At 36.3% G+C, this 16,957-nt stretch overlaps 1 protein-coding gene across 1 annotated transcript; it reads right to left on the minus strand.

Moving 5' to 3' along the window:
- Positions 1–599: 599 nt before the first annotated feature.
- LOC137614490 (phenoloxidase-activating factor 3-like) lies at positions 600–11,178 on the minus strand. Its single transcript, XM_068344292.1, has 6 exons — positions 10,957–11,178; positions 5,046–5,149; positions 3,824–3,931; positions 2,159–2,313; positions 1,536–1,708; positions 600–1,006 (listed from the first exon to the last, which is right to left on the minus strand). Exons 1-6 carry the CDS (start codon positions 11,176–11,178, stop codon positions 833–835), a joined length of 936 nt encoding a protein of 311 aa, XP_068200393.1. The 3' UTR covers positions 600–832.
- Between the last annotated feature and the right edge of the window lie 5,779 nt (positions 11,179–16,957).

Genomic DNA, 16,957 nt, shown 5'->3' on the forward strand with positions numbered 1-16,957 from the left:
GTAATAAACTTTATTGCCAAATCCTCCCTTTTCAGGTGCTTTACTCTTGAAGTTGATGGGTTAGCCAGCAAACTGATTAACAATTTCGGATATATGAGCTTGAGTACTTCTTAAATTCTACGGAGTATCTACCCCTAGGGAAAGATACATGCTGAACGAGTGCAAAGAATGAAGTGGAAGTGAAGTTTAAGGAATGAATGAGGAAAGGTGATTGGGTAGAAAGAGGGATAAATTCCCCATGAGTGCTTATCCAATGAATTTGTAAATCTTGAATGACTAGGCTTGGCTCTGTCCTAAAATGCCAGAGTAAATTGCCTTTAAAATTTGTTTTTTGACATGTAAGATTTTATGAAAAATCATGGAAGGGTGTGAAGAACTTTGTTCCAAAGTAATATATCAAGTAATCGTTTTATTGGAAAGATATATGCAGAAATCATGACTCAAACTCCCTGAAATGCACAATATCCGTGGTTTTTCCAGTTAAGCAAAGGTATACGAACAGACTAGTGCGCTGTATAAAGAACTATATTTGTCTTAATGTTGTAAAATTCCAGTTTTGGTGTTATCCAGTTTGACCAAATTCCTAATTTCTTCTAGAATATTTGTCATGTGAATAGAATAAATCTTCACTACATATTACATTCCATCTTTATTTGTTGTGAAATAATCACTGTTACAAGTAATTTATGCACATCGTTGGCAATGAATCTCTTTCTTCTAATAAATATCACATTTTCTCATAGACCAAACTACAGGACGCCTGCTTTGTACTAGAAAAAATATATCAGCATATATCGTTTGTTAATTTAATATTAAGAGCGGTGAATTATGTTTAAAATTCATATATAATACTGTCAATGAAATCTATATGATCAGCGGTGCTAACATAAATCCCAGGAAGATCGGAAGTTTCGGGACCTCTACAGCCCAAAGTAATGCTTATCACACCAACCAAAAATCTACGGCCATTTTTGTCAGTGCCGAAGAGTAGCCCGCCGCCATCACCCTGGAAAGAAGAAATAAACAAAAAATAGCTGAGATATTCATAAATGATTCTCCTGATTATATTCTATCTCTCATTGTGTATCATTTAATGGCACTGTTTCATAGAGAGAAAACATAGAGGAGAATCATCCATCATTGTAGAATATATTACGATTACATTTTGTAATACGTCTTTTACATTAAGAGTTAATTTCCATTAGACTCAGAAAGTCCTCTCTATGCTAAGAATTGACTTCAGTTACTCATTCATTGAAGAAAATCCTCCTTCATGTCTAAAATACAAAATTAGTATCACACTCAAAATAACTCATCTATGTAACAAATCAACTTAGATTAAATTCAGAAAGGACTCTTTACACGAGGAACTAACTTCAGTTCCACTTCTCTCATATAATAATAAAAGACATATTCTACATTACTTCACAACACGCAAATGAGTAACATTCTAAAAATTATCAATAGCGGTAGCCAATAAAATAGGCACAAATCAACACCAAGCTTAATGATGTCAAAATATCTACTATTATTACCTCACAAGGTCCTTTGCTAGGATGACCAGCGCACACAGTATCGTGTCCCTGAAGGAGGATGGGATACCGTTGCCTGAGAACATTGTTTGATTCCTTCTGCTGATAAGATGCTTTGTAGTCAGCTAAGATGACCACTTTCAACTCGGCATCTTGGAGAACAGGGGACCTCGATGCTAAGAGGAGAGGGAAATATTAATTCAAATATTTCTTATTCAGAGATGAAATAAAATCAAGAGTGATTTTGTAGACTATTAGGAATGCTCTGCTAAACATTTAGAATCCTTTGTCTGAAATGGACATTAGTAAAATTTTGAACCAAATTACGTCAAAGGCAAATATTTAGAGTAAGTGTCTTATTCTAAGACAACGCTTTTCTTAATTTATTTCCTTATCCCTAAAATAAACAGAGTCTGGAGGAAAATATATATAAAGAAAAATATCACTATGTTGTTACAATTTATTGTATGTAGACAGATGTAGACAACTGTCTCAGCCACTCACACATGGATTAGAAGAACTCTAAGAAATAGGAAAACTATGGTATTTTTTGTATTTCATGTTTTGTATATGATAGCTTTGTTTATACAGTCTTATCCCTAAACCTGCAACGTCCATCAACTCCCTTTCATTGACTTTTCCGAATCCAGAAGCCGAGACGACTGCATTTGGAGGAGGTCGTTCGGGAGTGAGGTGTAATGGATAAACCAACGCGTTGAATTCGATATCCCTGGCAGTCTTGATGAGAACAATGTCGTTGTATCGCTTCACGAGGTTTGGACTTCATTGGGAGGAAAGATGAAGCAAGTAAAAGACACACCAATTGCAATTATTTCTCTACATTATGATTCGCGATGAGTAGGCTTAGTGTAAGTTCTAATGGCGGCAAAATGTACCACTCATATAATTACAGAATTATGTAAACTTGCAACACATGAATTTTATCATTTAGGCCAGGGATCACCAACCTTTTTCAGCTAGAAGAGCCTATTTATTTAAAGAAAAAAATGCAGTGGTGTCAGAGCTGCGATGACAAAAATGGTCTCCAGAGATTTAAAATGAAAATCTATTGTACTTCAGACATAACACAATATAGTTCAGTGCACCTATTTACAAAATTAGTACAGAGATATCTGCCCCAAATGGTTTGATTTGAAAAGACAGAGTTGTTTTCTCATTTCTGAATTCTTGGGAACGTCCTTTAAAACATATTTCCATTTTCAAGAAAGCTGTTTTTATGTCATTAACATCAAACTCACAATCTGCAAATTCTCTGTATTTCTTCAGCGAAGGAAAGTGAACAAAGTCTCTTTCTCAAGATCTCTGATAAACACTTGCAAGCTTTCTTTCAGATGACAGCACTTCTAAAAGGCATAAAGCAGTGTTTCCTTTTATGTAATTTCAGATTAAGACTATTTAAATGTGAAATTATTTGATAATATTAAGTTTTTAAATTATTCACATGTAATTAAAAAAAAACCGGTGAATTTGGTTCATATGATAAGCCTTTGAATCTTAATAAGAATTGAATCAAATATTGTGTAGAGTAGTGTTACATAATTCCTTTGTTTAAAAAGAAAGAAAGAAAAAAAGGCAAGTTCAGTGTTTCGAGCTATAATAGTGTCTTGAGGAGCCGCAGGTTGGTGACTTCTTATTTAGGCTATTCATGGGATACATTGCATCAACAAATTCGAGAATCATGAAATTACTCTAATATGCTCTTGGTCCATAACCTTATCTAACGCATTTTCAGAATCCTCAAGACTACCAATATAACAAAAAATAATATATTTCTATTCCCCATCATAGGCCAAGAATAAGTTTTCTCAATTCATACTGGAATTCACATACATCCAAAAGTCATATCCCACAAGAACGTCCCCATATATATAAGAACACCCATAACTCAGTGACAGATTGTCTTTCCCAACTGACTGCAGTTTTTGTATTTGTAACTAGGAAATATTCGGTGCAATATTATATAAATTAAATATGTGTAGAAAACCAAGGTTTTCAACCCCAGAATTATGTAACAGAGTAGCAAAATAATAGCTCTGGAAGCGTTTTAAACGTTATTGATGTCTAAGCAAAAATCTGGCAGTAATTCGTCTTCTGGAACGTTTAGGAACTCTGAACTCTAATACAGGGTCATTAGAATTAGAGTTTAGGAAAGGATTAAAAAAAAAACAAATCAGATATTGGCTAGGTTTTGTAGAATTTTGAAATCGAATCACCTGAAATTATTTGTAATTTGCTGAAGTACCTGTTCGCCTTAACGCTTTTGTACTTACTCGAAATCGGGATGAACAGTAATCACTTCAATAGCGTAGTCGATGGGCCGGGAATTGGTTTCGCCTTGCTGAGAGAAGTCAAGTTCTCCTAATTTAATGGATCTTACTCTGGAAGAATAAAAGTGTGTAATTTTTATGCTTCTTTCCGCAGGGTACAAATACAGAAATACAGAAATGTGGTCTATTGGTAAAAAAACTGTCTAGCATGCGAAGGCCAGCTAATGAGACGGGAAGCGATTGATTGATATTGAGCCAGAGGTAAGTTTTTAATAAAAAGACAATTGAAGAGAGAGAGAGAGAGAGAGAGAGAGAGAGAGAGAGAGAGAGAGAGAGAGAGAGAGAGAGAGAGAGAGAGAGAGAGAGAGAGATAACTAAACGCAAAATCGTTTATATATTTTAGAAGTATATAAAAGTTAAATTTAACTACATTTCGAATTATGAAAATAGAATTATATATTTAATGCAAACTATGACATATAAAATTGTATAACATAATAAAAATGTTTTCACAATTTTAATCAGAGATCAATAATGGTAAAGTTGAATACCTATCAAAACTTTTAATCTTTGTCGTCTGATTTATCGTCAGACATTGTGATAAATAATAGATGGTCTAAATTCATCTGTTATCTCAGGTCAATTTATATTTCGGAATATTCATTTTATTTGTCAATATAAATGTGTTAGTTCCCAGAGGAATGGGAAAGCTGACAGACGGATAAAATGTAGATGTTACTGCGCGTAACTAGATGGGTCATTACAGTCAAGAAGGGTAACGACATAACATAAAAGACTTTAAGAATATCAAAGAAATCTTTTTTATCATCTTGAACCAGAAATCATAGTTAACTGCCTGAGCTTTTATAGGTAGTAAGCATACTCCTCTTCAAGGTTTCTTCTAACTTCAAATCTTAAAACCTTAATTTACCGAAAAATGTCATTACCAGCTTGGTGTACTGAGTTCATATCAAGTATTCAACTATGAGGCCTTAGTATGAAGTAGGCCTAAAGATCCAAGTAAAAAAAGAGGCAAATTATGATTTATTACAAAAAGTATCTCCCAGTGATGTTGCATTGAGAACGCAATGGGCTTTTTTCAACAGAAACCCTGAAGAAATATGAACTAAACCCAAATATCTAACTGAAAATTTTTACATAGAGTAAGGATAGAAATCGGAAGATTGAATCGTCTAGATAAAATCTTGAAAGAACAGTGACTCACGGCCGTGTTGGATCTAGGACACAGTGGGCTGCAGTCAACAAATACTGAGGATGAATGGCAGTTGCTCCACAAATGGCATCTTTTACCGGCAATGAAACACACGCCTATAAATAGGCTTATATTATTCGCACTAGGCATGGTGAGTTTCCAGGAGTTTATCTCAAGTTTGGTACATGAAGATTAATGGTACCAATCTCAAAAGAACTTTGAGGATGTTCTGGAAAGAAAATGGATGATGAGTCCTTTTTAATCATTGAAAGAATTGGAGAATCCAAATATGATTATAAAAACAAATATTTAAAATATGCCTATTATAAGCCTAATATAAGCCTATTTATAGGCGTGTGTTTCATTGCCGGTGTTCTTTGCCAAACTCGTAAGTTATACTGCTGTTTTGGTAGTATCTAAATTAGTTTTATGCTATTGGTACAGTTATTCAATATCAGTAAAATTACAGCCCCTGTTGAAGGAATGTCTTTTATCTCCATTTTATCATTTTTTTTCTTTTGTTTAGGAGATAAACTGTATCTTCAGTATATTTGTGTAAAGCTTCTATCTATTGATTTTCACTACATAAATTAGGTAAATTTGCCAAGAACTGTGTCTTGTGTCTCTGTAAAAAAACAAAATACTTTTGTATGAATACGAATGTCAAACACCGCTTGCGCATCATTTTAAATTGCAATAATTATACGTTGTTGGAAGTGGTGACCACGTATTTGTAAAGTTAACGGTTCCTTAGAAAAAAATTAACGGCTCCAATTTCCAAATGGTATCTTGTCGTCAATGTCCAATGCTGGAAAGCCAAATGAAAAGTTGAGAAATATTCGTTACAATTTCTTCTGGGAATGGTCAGTAACTAAACATCAGGTCAACTTAATAGTGAACGAGTAAACCAACATGGAAATAAGGAGTAGTGTTTCAAACAAAAAATGCCTTACCTACAACACTAGGAGTGAAAATCATATACCTTGGCATTGCATGGGGAGTAAAAAAAAAGTAATGCCTCATTTTATGTCATTTTAACAGAAAAAAAATATTTATGCAAGAGCATTGGAGTACTAGAAAAAGATAAAATATTCAAGATTTTTATATACATACATACATAATATATATATATATATATATATATATATATATATATATATATATATATATATATATATATATATATATATATATATATATATATATATATATATATATATATCAAATAAGCCATATATATTAATACATTAAAGTCTGGATTCTCTTAACGACCTCGGGATCAGAGCCCAAGGCGGAACCGCCAAAAGACCATGATATCGGACCGGCGGCGATTTGAACCCTCGCCAGGATATCTGTATGCCAGTAACCATACTACTCCGCCATGAAGAAAGATAAAAGTCAATGAAAATTCTTTTATACATATACCTGTCAAATTCAGGTTTTCTGTACTTAAAATTGAAATCAACCCATCTTCACCATCGTAGCTAATTGATAGGTTTGGGACTTGGCATTCAATTAATGATAAATTTTTTTGCACATTTAAACGTGTTTCTTTCATATTTCAAATAAGCCATATATATTAATACATTAAAGTCTGGATTCTCTTAACGACCTCGGGATCAGAGCCCAAGGCGGAACCGCCCGAAGACTATGATATCGGACCGGCATGGATTTGAACCCTCGCCAGAATATCTGTATGCCAGTGACCATACCACTCCGCCACGAAGAAATATAAAAGTCAATGACAGTTCTTTTATACATATACCTGTCATATTCAGGTTTTCTGTACTTAGAATTGATATCAACCTATCTTCACCATCGTAGCTAATTGGTAGGTTTGGGACTTGGCATTCGATTAATGATAAATTTTTTTGCACATTTAAACGTGTTTCTTTCATATTTCAAATAAGCCATATATATTAAGACATTAAAGTCTGGATTCTCTTAACGACCTTGGGATCAGAGCCCAAGGCGGAACCGCCCAAAGACTATGATATCGGACCGGCGGGGATTTGAACCCTCGCCAGGATATCTGTATGCCAGTGACCATACCACTCCGCCACGAAGAAAGATAAAAGTCAATGACAATTCTTTTATGCATATACCTGTCAAATTCAAGTTTTCTGTACTTAGAACTGAAATCAACTCATCTTCACCATCGTAGCTAATTGGTAGGTTTGGGACTTGGCATTCGATTAATGATAAATTTTTTTGCACATTTAAACGTGTTTCTTTCATATTTCAAATAAGCCATATATATTAATACATTAAAGTCTGGATTCTCTTAACGACCTCAGATCAGAGCCCAAGGCGGAACCGCCCAAAGACTATGATATCGGACAGGCGGCGATTTGAACCCTCGCCAGGATATCTGTATGCCAGTGACCATACCACTTCGCCACGAAGAAAGATAAAAGTCGATGAGAGTTCTTTTATACATATACCTGTCAAATTCGGGTTTTCTGTACTTAGAATTGATATCAACCCATCTTCACCATCGCAGCTAATTGGTAGGTTTGGGACTTGGCATTCGATTAATGATAATTTTTTTTGCACATTTAAACGTGTTTCTTTCATATTTCAAATAAGCCATATATATCAATATATTAAAGTCTGGATTCTCTTAACGACCTTGGGATCAGAGCCCAAGGCAGAACCGCCCAAAGACTATGATATCGGACCAGCGGGGATTTGAACCCTCGCCAGGATATCTGTATGCCAGTGACCATACCACTCCGCCACGAAGAGAGATGAAAGTCAATTACAATTCTTTCATACATATACCTGTCAAATTCAGGTTTTCTGTACTTAGAATTGAAATCAACCCACCTTCACCATCGTAGCTAATTAGTAGGTTTGGGACTTGGCATTCGATTAATGATAAATTTTTTTTTGCACATTTAAACGTGTTTCTTTCATATTTCAAATAAGCCATATATATTAATACATTAAAGTCTGGATTCTCTTAACGACCTCAGATCAGAGCCCAAGGCGGAACCGCCCAAAGACTATGATATCGGACCGGCGGCGATTTGAACCCTCGCCAGGATATCTGTATGCCAGTGTCCATACCACTCTGCCACGAAGAAAGATAAAAGTCAATGACAATTCTTTTATACATATACCTGTCAAATTCAGGTTTTCTCTACTTAGAGTTGAAATCAACCCATCTTCACCATCGTAGCTAATTGGTAGGTTTGGAACTTGGCATTCGATTAATGATAAGTTTTTTTTGCACATTTTAACGTGTTTCTTTCATATTTCAAATAAGCCATATATATTAATACATTAAAGTGTGGATTCTCTTAACGACCTCGAGATCAGACTCCAAGGCGGAACCGACCAAAGACTATGATATCGGACCGGTGGGGATTTGAACCCTCGTCAGGATATCTGTATGCCAGTGACCATACCACTCCGCCACGAAGAAAGATAAAAGTCAATGACAATTCTTTTATACATATACCTGTCAAATTCGGGTTTTCTGTACTTAGAATTGAAATCAACCCATCTTCACCATCGTAGCTAATTGATAGGTTTGGGACTTGGCATTCAATTAATGATAAATTTTTTTGCACATTTAAACGTGTTTCTTTCATATTTCAAATAAGCCATATATATTAATACATTAAAGTCTGGATTCTCTTAACGACCTCGGGATCAGAGCCCAAGGCGGAACCGCCAAAGACTATGATATCGGACCGGCGGGGATTTGAACCCTCGCCAGGATATCTGTATGCCAGTGACCATACTACTCCGCCACGAAGAAAGATAAAAGTCAATGACAATTCTTTTATACATTGACTTTTATCTTTCTTCGTGGCGGAATGGTATGGTCACTGGCATACAGATATCCTGGCGAGGGTTCAAATCCCCGCCGGTCCGATATCATAGTCTTTGGGCGGTTCCGCCTTGGGCTCTGATCCCGAGGTCGTTAAGAGAATCCTGACTTTAATATATTAATATATATGGCTTATTTGAAATATGAAAGAAACACGTTTAAATGTGCAAAAAAAAATTATCATTAATTGAATGCCAAGTCCCAAACCTACCAATTAGCTACGATGGTGAAGATGGGTTGATTTCAATTCTAAGTACAGAAAACCCGAATTTGACAGGTATATGTATAAAAGAATTGTCATTGACTTTTATTTTTCTTCGTGGCGGAGAGGTATGGTCACTTGCATACAGATATCCTGGCGAGGGTTCAAATCCCCGCCGGTCCGATATCATAGTCTTTGGGGGGTTCCGCCTTGGGCTCTGATCCCAAGGTCGTTAGGAGAATCCAGACTTTAATGTATTAATATATATGGCTTATTTGAAATATGAAAGAAACATGTTTAAATGTGCAAACAAATTTATCATTAATCGAATCCCATGTCCTAAACCTACCAATTAGCTACGATGGTGAAGATGGGTTGATTTCAATTCTAAGTACAGAAAACCTGAATTTGACAGGTATATGTATAAAAGAATTGTCATTGACTTTTATCTTTCTTCGTGGCAGAGTGGTATGGTCACTGTCATACAGATATCCTGGCGAGGGTTCAAATCGCCGCCGGTCCGATATCATAGTCTTTGTGCGGTTCCGCCTTGGGCTCTGATCCCGAGGTCGTTAAGAGAATCCAGACTTTAATGTATTAATATATATGGCTTATTTGAAATATGAAAGAAACACGTTTGAATGTGCAAAAAAATTTATCATTAATCGAATGCCGAGTCCCAAACCTACCAATTTGCTACGATGGTGAAGATGGGTTGATTTCAATTCTAAGTACAGAAAACCTGAATTTGACAGGTATATGTATATAATAATTGTCATTGACTTTTATCTTTCTTCGTGGCGGAATGGTATAGTCACTGGCATACAGATATCGTGGCGAGGGTTCAAATCCCCGCCGGTCCGATATCATAGTCTTTGGGCGGTTCCGCCTTGGGCTCTGATCCCGAGATCGTTAAGAGAATCCAGACTTTTATGTATTAATATATATGGCTTATTTTAAATATGAAAGAAACACGTTTAAATGTGCAAAAAAATTTATCATTAATCGAAGGCCAAGTCCCAAACCTACCAATTAGCTACGATGGTGAAGATGGGTTGATTTCAATTCTAAGTACAGAAAACCTGAATTTGACAGGTATATGTATAAAGGAATTGTCATTGACTTTTATCTTTCTTCGTGGCGGAGTGGTATGGTCACTGGCATACAGATATCCTGGCGAGGATTCAAATCCCCGCCGGTCCGATATCATAGTCTTTGGGCGGTTCCGCCTTGGGCTCTGATCCCGAGGTCGTTAAGAGAATCCAGACTTTAATGTATTATTATATATGGCTTATTTGAAATATGAAAGAAACACGTTTAAATGTGCAAAAAAAAAAATTATCATATATATATATATATATATATATATATATATATATATATATATATATATATATATATATATATATATATATATATATATATATATATATATATATATATATATATATATATACATATATATATATATATGCATGTGTGTAAAAATATTTAGTTAATTGTCATGGATGACTTTTTAAAAATCTAGATTTACTGACGCGAGAAATGACTGCAATATCTTGGCCAGAACTGGTTATTGCCAGACGCACAGGGAACAAATGTTTGCCGCCTGTCCTCTCTACTGCAGTTTCTGTACCTTCTTGCCTCAAGCTCGGGGAGCAGTTAATGTTTTTGGAAATAAGCCATTAACATCAATTGTTTTCCCATCTTTTTTTTATTTTATTTGCTAATTCGACAAGAATGGGTTTAATGGTATTTCGATATTTCCTGAATTCTATCAATTTTACATGTTTTAACTTCATAGTAGTAAAACAATGCTTCACAAAACATATTCTAAATCTAAAAAAGTAAATCAGCAAACAATCTTCTCAATTTCTAACGAATCCTATATGTTCTCTGTTTTCAGACACTCGTTGTGAAGACACCAATAATAACTGCACATCCATGGAGAGACGTGGACTGTGCCAAACCTTACCACTAATGAGATGAATGTGCGCAAGGATATGCAGGTTTTGCCATGGGTCCCAGCCAGTTAGAACCGTAGTAAATCCTGATTTCGGTAGGATACCCTCTTTTTCTCTCACGGAAACAAACGGATGCATGCTCGTTAACTAATTATTTTCATGTTTTCCAAACATGACTAAACTTTAGAATTGATTGGTTGTGCTTCAACGTACCTAAATCATGTTATAAACAAAATTTTGTACATTAAAAATATAGCAAAAAATATATTGTTCTTTGAAATAGTTTTCACATTTTATTGTGATTTTGATGAATCACATTCATGCTGTAATAATAATATTCAATATTACTGATCATGTGATATTTCTTTCACAATAAATTGGATATTTTTATTTGTAATGTAGCATTTGTTGTAATTTTCAAATAATTTCCACTACAGACCATTTTCTCCTAGTGTTTAAACTTGTTAATCCTATAGTGCTGATATAGTTATCTTCGTCTCATCCAGATCGTGGCAGACCATATCCTGCAAGAACTTGGGGTAGTGTCGTTGCGAGAATTGTACGTCAAGCTCCCAATACGCAGCAGGTAGGACTGTGAAGTATGGAGATTTATAGTAACGAATTACTATTTGTTCCTACGTGATATACAAACCCCCGTTCTTTAATTAGGGATATCGTTTCAGCTCAAGCTGGAGTCAGTCGTTAAAGTTGGTTAACGAGCCGTTTTCAAGTCGGAATAACGTCCCTTTCTTTCGTTTCTGCCTTTGTCGTTTACGGATGTGCAGACAGCTCCTGGAATTTAAACTGTTTAATTTCTGCCTCTTCTTTCAGGCTTGGGACCACTCGCCAGGGACACGTCTTCTGGTGTATCTCAATGATAGGTTCATTCTGGCCTCTTTTGAAGAGACAGTTGTTTCAGGATCGTGATCGGATTCTCTCATTGTGTCACGATCTGGGTATGGGGTAAACTGGGAAAAATTTAATCTTTCACCCAAGCAGAGGTTGAAGTACCTCAGCATGCTGAGAGACACTGCAGCAGCGAGTATCTTTCTTACAGACGACTGCATCAGCAAGCTCTGGGAGGTTGTGCAACCCATTCTGCCCAGCGCATCGCTGGTAATGTCTTCTCTGTTACCTTTCCTCGTTAGATGAGCTCACTCCTCATGGGTGCCTCCACTAGAGATCTCTTCAATGGCGTCTGAAGGATCACTGGACAGCGGACAGGGATCCCCCGTTAATTCCTGTTCTAATGAAACAAGGAGCTCAGCGCAATCTTGCCTGAAAGCTCTTTGAGAAAAATCTCACTTCTATTCTTGCCCTGCCATTTAACTCCCAATATTCTTCTGAGGGCTTTATTCTCAAATCTACAAAATCTGTTGGATATTGTTTCATTGTCATACCACGATTCATGTCCATAAAGTAACATCGATCTCACTAAACTGATATATAGCCTGATTTTTATGTATAATTTCAGGCGATTTGATTTTAAGCTTTTATTTAACTTAGCCATTGACAGATTTGCTTTTTTCAATCTTTCATTAAATCCCAATTCTAAAGACCCTGTATTGGAGATCATAGTTCTTAAATACTTAAATGATTATACCTCATAATCCTTTCTTCTTCTAATGATATCTCATCTTCCATTGCATATTTCGTTCTCACCATCTCTGTCTTTCTTCTATTTATCTTGAGGTCAACCTCCTGAGATATTTCATGCATTCTGGCAAGCAAGGATTGCAAATCCTGTGGCATTCTGCTAATAAAGACAGCGTCATCAGCATACTCTAGGTCAGCTAATTTCCTATTACCAATGCAGTTAAATCCTTCCCCACCATCTCCACAAGGAGGATAAACATCATAGGTGACAACACATTCCCTTGGAGTGCTCTAATGTTCACTGGGAATTCATTTGTTAGGACTCCAATAACATTAACATTGTAATTAATATGCTCATGAACCGACTTAATCAAATTTACATATTTGAGTGGAACTCCATAATAACGCAGGACTCTCCATAAAATTGGCCGATTCACACTATCAAAGTTTTTTTAATGGTCCACAAATGCCATCAACTATGGATTCCTATATTATACACATTGCTGTAAAACATGTCTTAAAATGAAAATTTGGTCAGTACAACTTCTGCCTTTTCGAAATCCCGCTTGTTCATCTCCCAGCTTTTCATCAATCTTTCTCTCTAACCTCTGTAGAATAAGCATACTATATATTTTCATGACACCTGACGAAAGTGTGATGCCTCTGTAATTATTGCAATCAGTCATATCTCCTCTTTTTTTTTTTTTTTTTTTCACCAACACTCCTAGCTCCCATTCATCAGGTTTTAGCTCTTCATGCCACATTATACAAAATAATCTTCAAGTATTCTGGGAGTCACTTCATTTTCGGCCATTATCATCTCAGTAGGTATTCCATCATACCCAGGGGCTTTCGATCTCTTAAGTTTTTTAAGAATAGCTTCGACTTCAAAGACAGTGCATTCATTTATGGGCATATAAAGGTCTTCCTCAGCTTCAGGTATATCAATCAAATTATTTCCTTCATTTCTCCTATTCATGACCTCACAAAAGTGTTCCATCTAACGCTGCCTTTCTTCGTCTTCGATTGTTATAACAGATCCATCTCTCTTTCGGATGGGTATAGGCTTCTGATTCTCTGCCCCCGTGGAGATTTCATTAGTAATTTTATAAGCAATTCTTACACCATGGCCACTCCCTGAATTCATAGCTTTGTCTGCCTCATTTGCTTTACTGTCTAAATATTCTCTCCAGTCTTTCCTGGCTTTTCCTTTGACTTCACTATCAATACTGGAATACTTAGCATGCTCTACATTGTAATTTTCATTACTTCCTCGAAAACTTTCAGCAATCAATTTCTGTCTATGTCTCCTTTTTATAATATCCCAGGTATCATTTGATATCCATGGCTTTCTCCTTGTAACTGCATGTCCCAAAACTTCACTACCAACTGACTGATATATGTTCTTAATATCACACCATTCTCTAAGACTCTAAGTCGATGCCTACATTCAATTGCAAAGATTTCCTTGTGCTCATCTTCAAGAAGCTTTGTATCAAATCTAAGTGTTCTATATACATTTCTATTGGGTGCTTTCAGTTTTAATTTTAGTGTGGCAATGAGGAGCTGGTGATCACTACCAATATTTGCACCTCTATAGCTTCTCCCATTTTTCAGAGTCCTCTTTCTCTCTTTATTAATGGCTATGTGATATATTTGATTTTTGTAATTGCCACATGGTGAAGTCCATGTATATTTGTGGATGGCCTTGTTCTGGAAAAGAGTACCTACAATAACAAGATAGTTTACTGAACAAAAACTTATAGAATGGGCTCCCTTTTCATTTGTAACTTCGCCAAGTCTCTCAACACCCATTACATTCTCTATGCCTTGATTAATCTTTCCAACTTTAGAATTGAAGTCACCAATCACAATTTTCATATCTCTCTCTGGGATCTCATCTTTTACACTCAGCAGTTCTTCATAGTATTCATCTTTCATTTATTCAAAGGGATCATTTGTTGGTGCATAACACACTATAATGCTCATATTGCACTGCTTTGATTTAAACTTTGTAAGTGACAATCTGCTATTTACAGCTCTCCACTCTGTTAATGACTTTTCTGCTCTCGGTGTCATCTTTATTCCTACCCCTTCTCTTCCAATTCCATCAGTTCTTCCTGAATATATATATATATATATATATATATATATATATATATATATATCTATATATATATATATATCCTATGGTGTAAGATTTCCTTACCAATCCTCTTACAACACATTTCACTTAGGGCTAAGATATCCAAATTATACTTCATAAATTCATTCTCCACTTGCTGTGACTTCCTAATCTGATTCATGGTTCTAACTTTCCAATTACCAATTTTCAATTTTTCTTTAGTATTTTATGCCCCCTGTGGCTGCGGGGGCATAAAAACAATTAGAATAGCGCCAACGTTATCCCTGCGTGTCGTAAGAGGCGACTAAAAGGGACGGGACGAGGGGGCTGGGAACCCCCTCTCCTGTATAAAAATCCTACGAGGCTTCAACAAAGAGATGGAGCTGGGGGGAGAGTGACTGCTCCCCACACTCTAGTTTTGGGGTGTTGAATGTGCGTGGATGTAGTACAATAGAGAGTAAAAGATGTGAGATTGGAAGTATGTTTAGAAGTACAAGGATGGATGTATTGGCCTTGTTTGAGACAAAGATGAAAGGAAAGGGTGAAGTGATGTTTGGTGAAATGTCTGGTAGAGTGTCTGGGATTGAAAGGGGAAGAGCGAGAGAGGGTGTGGTCTTATTGCTGAGTGAATGGATGACAGGTAATGTAGTGGAATGGAAGGAGATATCATCTAGGTTAATGTGGGTAAGGGTTAGGTTGGGTAGGGAATGTTAGGCGTTTGTCAGTGCATATGGGCCAGGTAGTGAGAAAAGTGAAGCAGAGCGGAATGAGTTCTGGAATGAATTAGCTAGGTGTGTAGAAGGACTGGGTAGAAGGAATTATGTAGTTGTCATGGGTGACTTAAATGCTAGAGTGGGCGCTGGAGAGGTAGAAAGTGTCATTGGGAAGTATGGCGTACCAGGTGAAAATGAGAGTGGTGAGAGACTAGTAGATATGTGTATTGAACAAGAGATGGTAATAAGTGCTAGCTTTTTTAAAAAGAAAGATAAAAATAAGTATACATGGGTAAGAGTGGCAAATGGAAGAGTAGTAGAAAGGGCATTAATGGATTATGTGTTGATAACTAAAAGAATGTTTGGAAGATTGAAAGACGTGCACGTGTTGAGGGGTATGGCTAACGGTATGTCTGATAATTTTTTGGTGGAAGGAAAATTAGTTGTAGCAAAAGAGTGGGGGAATAGAGTAGGTGGATGTAAAAGGGAGCTAGTGAGGGTTGAAGAGCTAATAAAACCCCGGGTAAAAAGTAAATATTAGGAAAGGTTGAAAATGACATATGACGAAGTGAAAGTAAGAGAAACTGGTAATTTAGAGGAGGAGTGGAAGTTAGTAAAAGAAAATTTTGTTGGGATTGCAAGTGACGTATGTGGCAAGAAGGTTGTTGGAGGCAGCATGGGGAAGGGCAGTGAATGGTAGAATGAAGGAGTGAAGGTAAAAGTGGAAGAGAAAAAGAGGGCTTTTGAAGAATGGCTGAAGAGTAATAGTATAGAGAAGTATCAGAAATAGAGAGAGAAAAATGTGGAAGTAAAGTGCAAGGTACGTGAGGCAAAGAGGGCAGCTGACCTGAGGTGGGGTCAGGGATTGGGTCAGTCATATGAAGAGAATAAGAAGAAGTTTAAGAAAGAAGTGAAGAGAGTAAGGAAGGCTGGTGCAAGAATTGAAGAGACAGTGAAAGATGGAAATGGAAGGTTGTTAAAAGGAGAGGAGGCAAGGAAAAGGTGGGCGGAATATTTTGAAAGTTTGCTGAATGTTGAGGATAATAGGGAGGCAGATATAATTGCTGTTCCATGTGTTGAGGTGCCAGTGATGGGAGATGAGAATGAGAGAGAGATTACAATAGAGGAAGTGAGGAGAGCACTAGATGAAACGAGAGTAGGAAAAGCATCTGGTATGGATGGTGTGAAAGCTGAGATGTTGAAGGAAGGGGGCGTGACTGTACTTGAATGGCTGGTGAGATTGTTTAATATGTGTTTTGTGTTGTAAATGGTACCAGTAGATTGGGTTTGTGCATGTATTGTACCACTATATAAGGGTAAGGGAGATGTGCATGGGTGTTGTAATTCAAGAGGTATTAGTTTGTTGAGTGTAGTTGGAAAAGTGTAAGGTAGAGTCATGATTAATAGGATTAAGGATAAAACAGAGAATGCAATCTTGGAAGTACAGGGTGGCTTTTAGAAGAGGTAGGGGTTGTATGAATCA

The sequence above is a fragment of the Palaemon carinicauda genome, chromosome 20, assembly GCF_036898095.1.
Source record: "Palaemon carinicauda isolate YSFRI2023 chromosome 20, ASM3689809v2, whole genome shotgun sequence".
Taxonomy (NCBI): domain Eukaryota; kingdom Metazoa; phylum Arthropoda; class Malacostraca; order Decapoda; family Palaemonidae; genus Palaemon; species Palaemon carinicauda.

Coding starts and splice junctions, on each gene's coding strand:
- LOC137614490 (XM_068344292.1), bottom strand. CDS start 11,178: ATGCATCCGTTTGTTTCCGTGAGAGAAAAAGAGGGTATCCTACCGAAA. Junction 3,932..5,045: donor GTCCTAGATCCAACACGGCC/GTGAGTCACTGT, acceptor TTATTCTTCCAG/AGTAAGATCCATTAAATTAG. Junction 1,709..2,158: donor ATTCGGAAAAGTCAATGAAA/GGGAGTTGATGG, acceptor CTCTCCTCTTAG/CATCGAGGTCCCCTGTTCTC.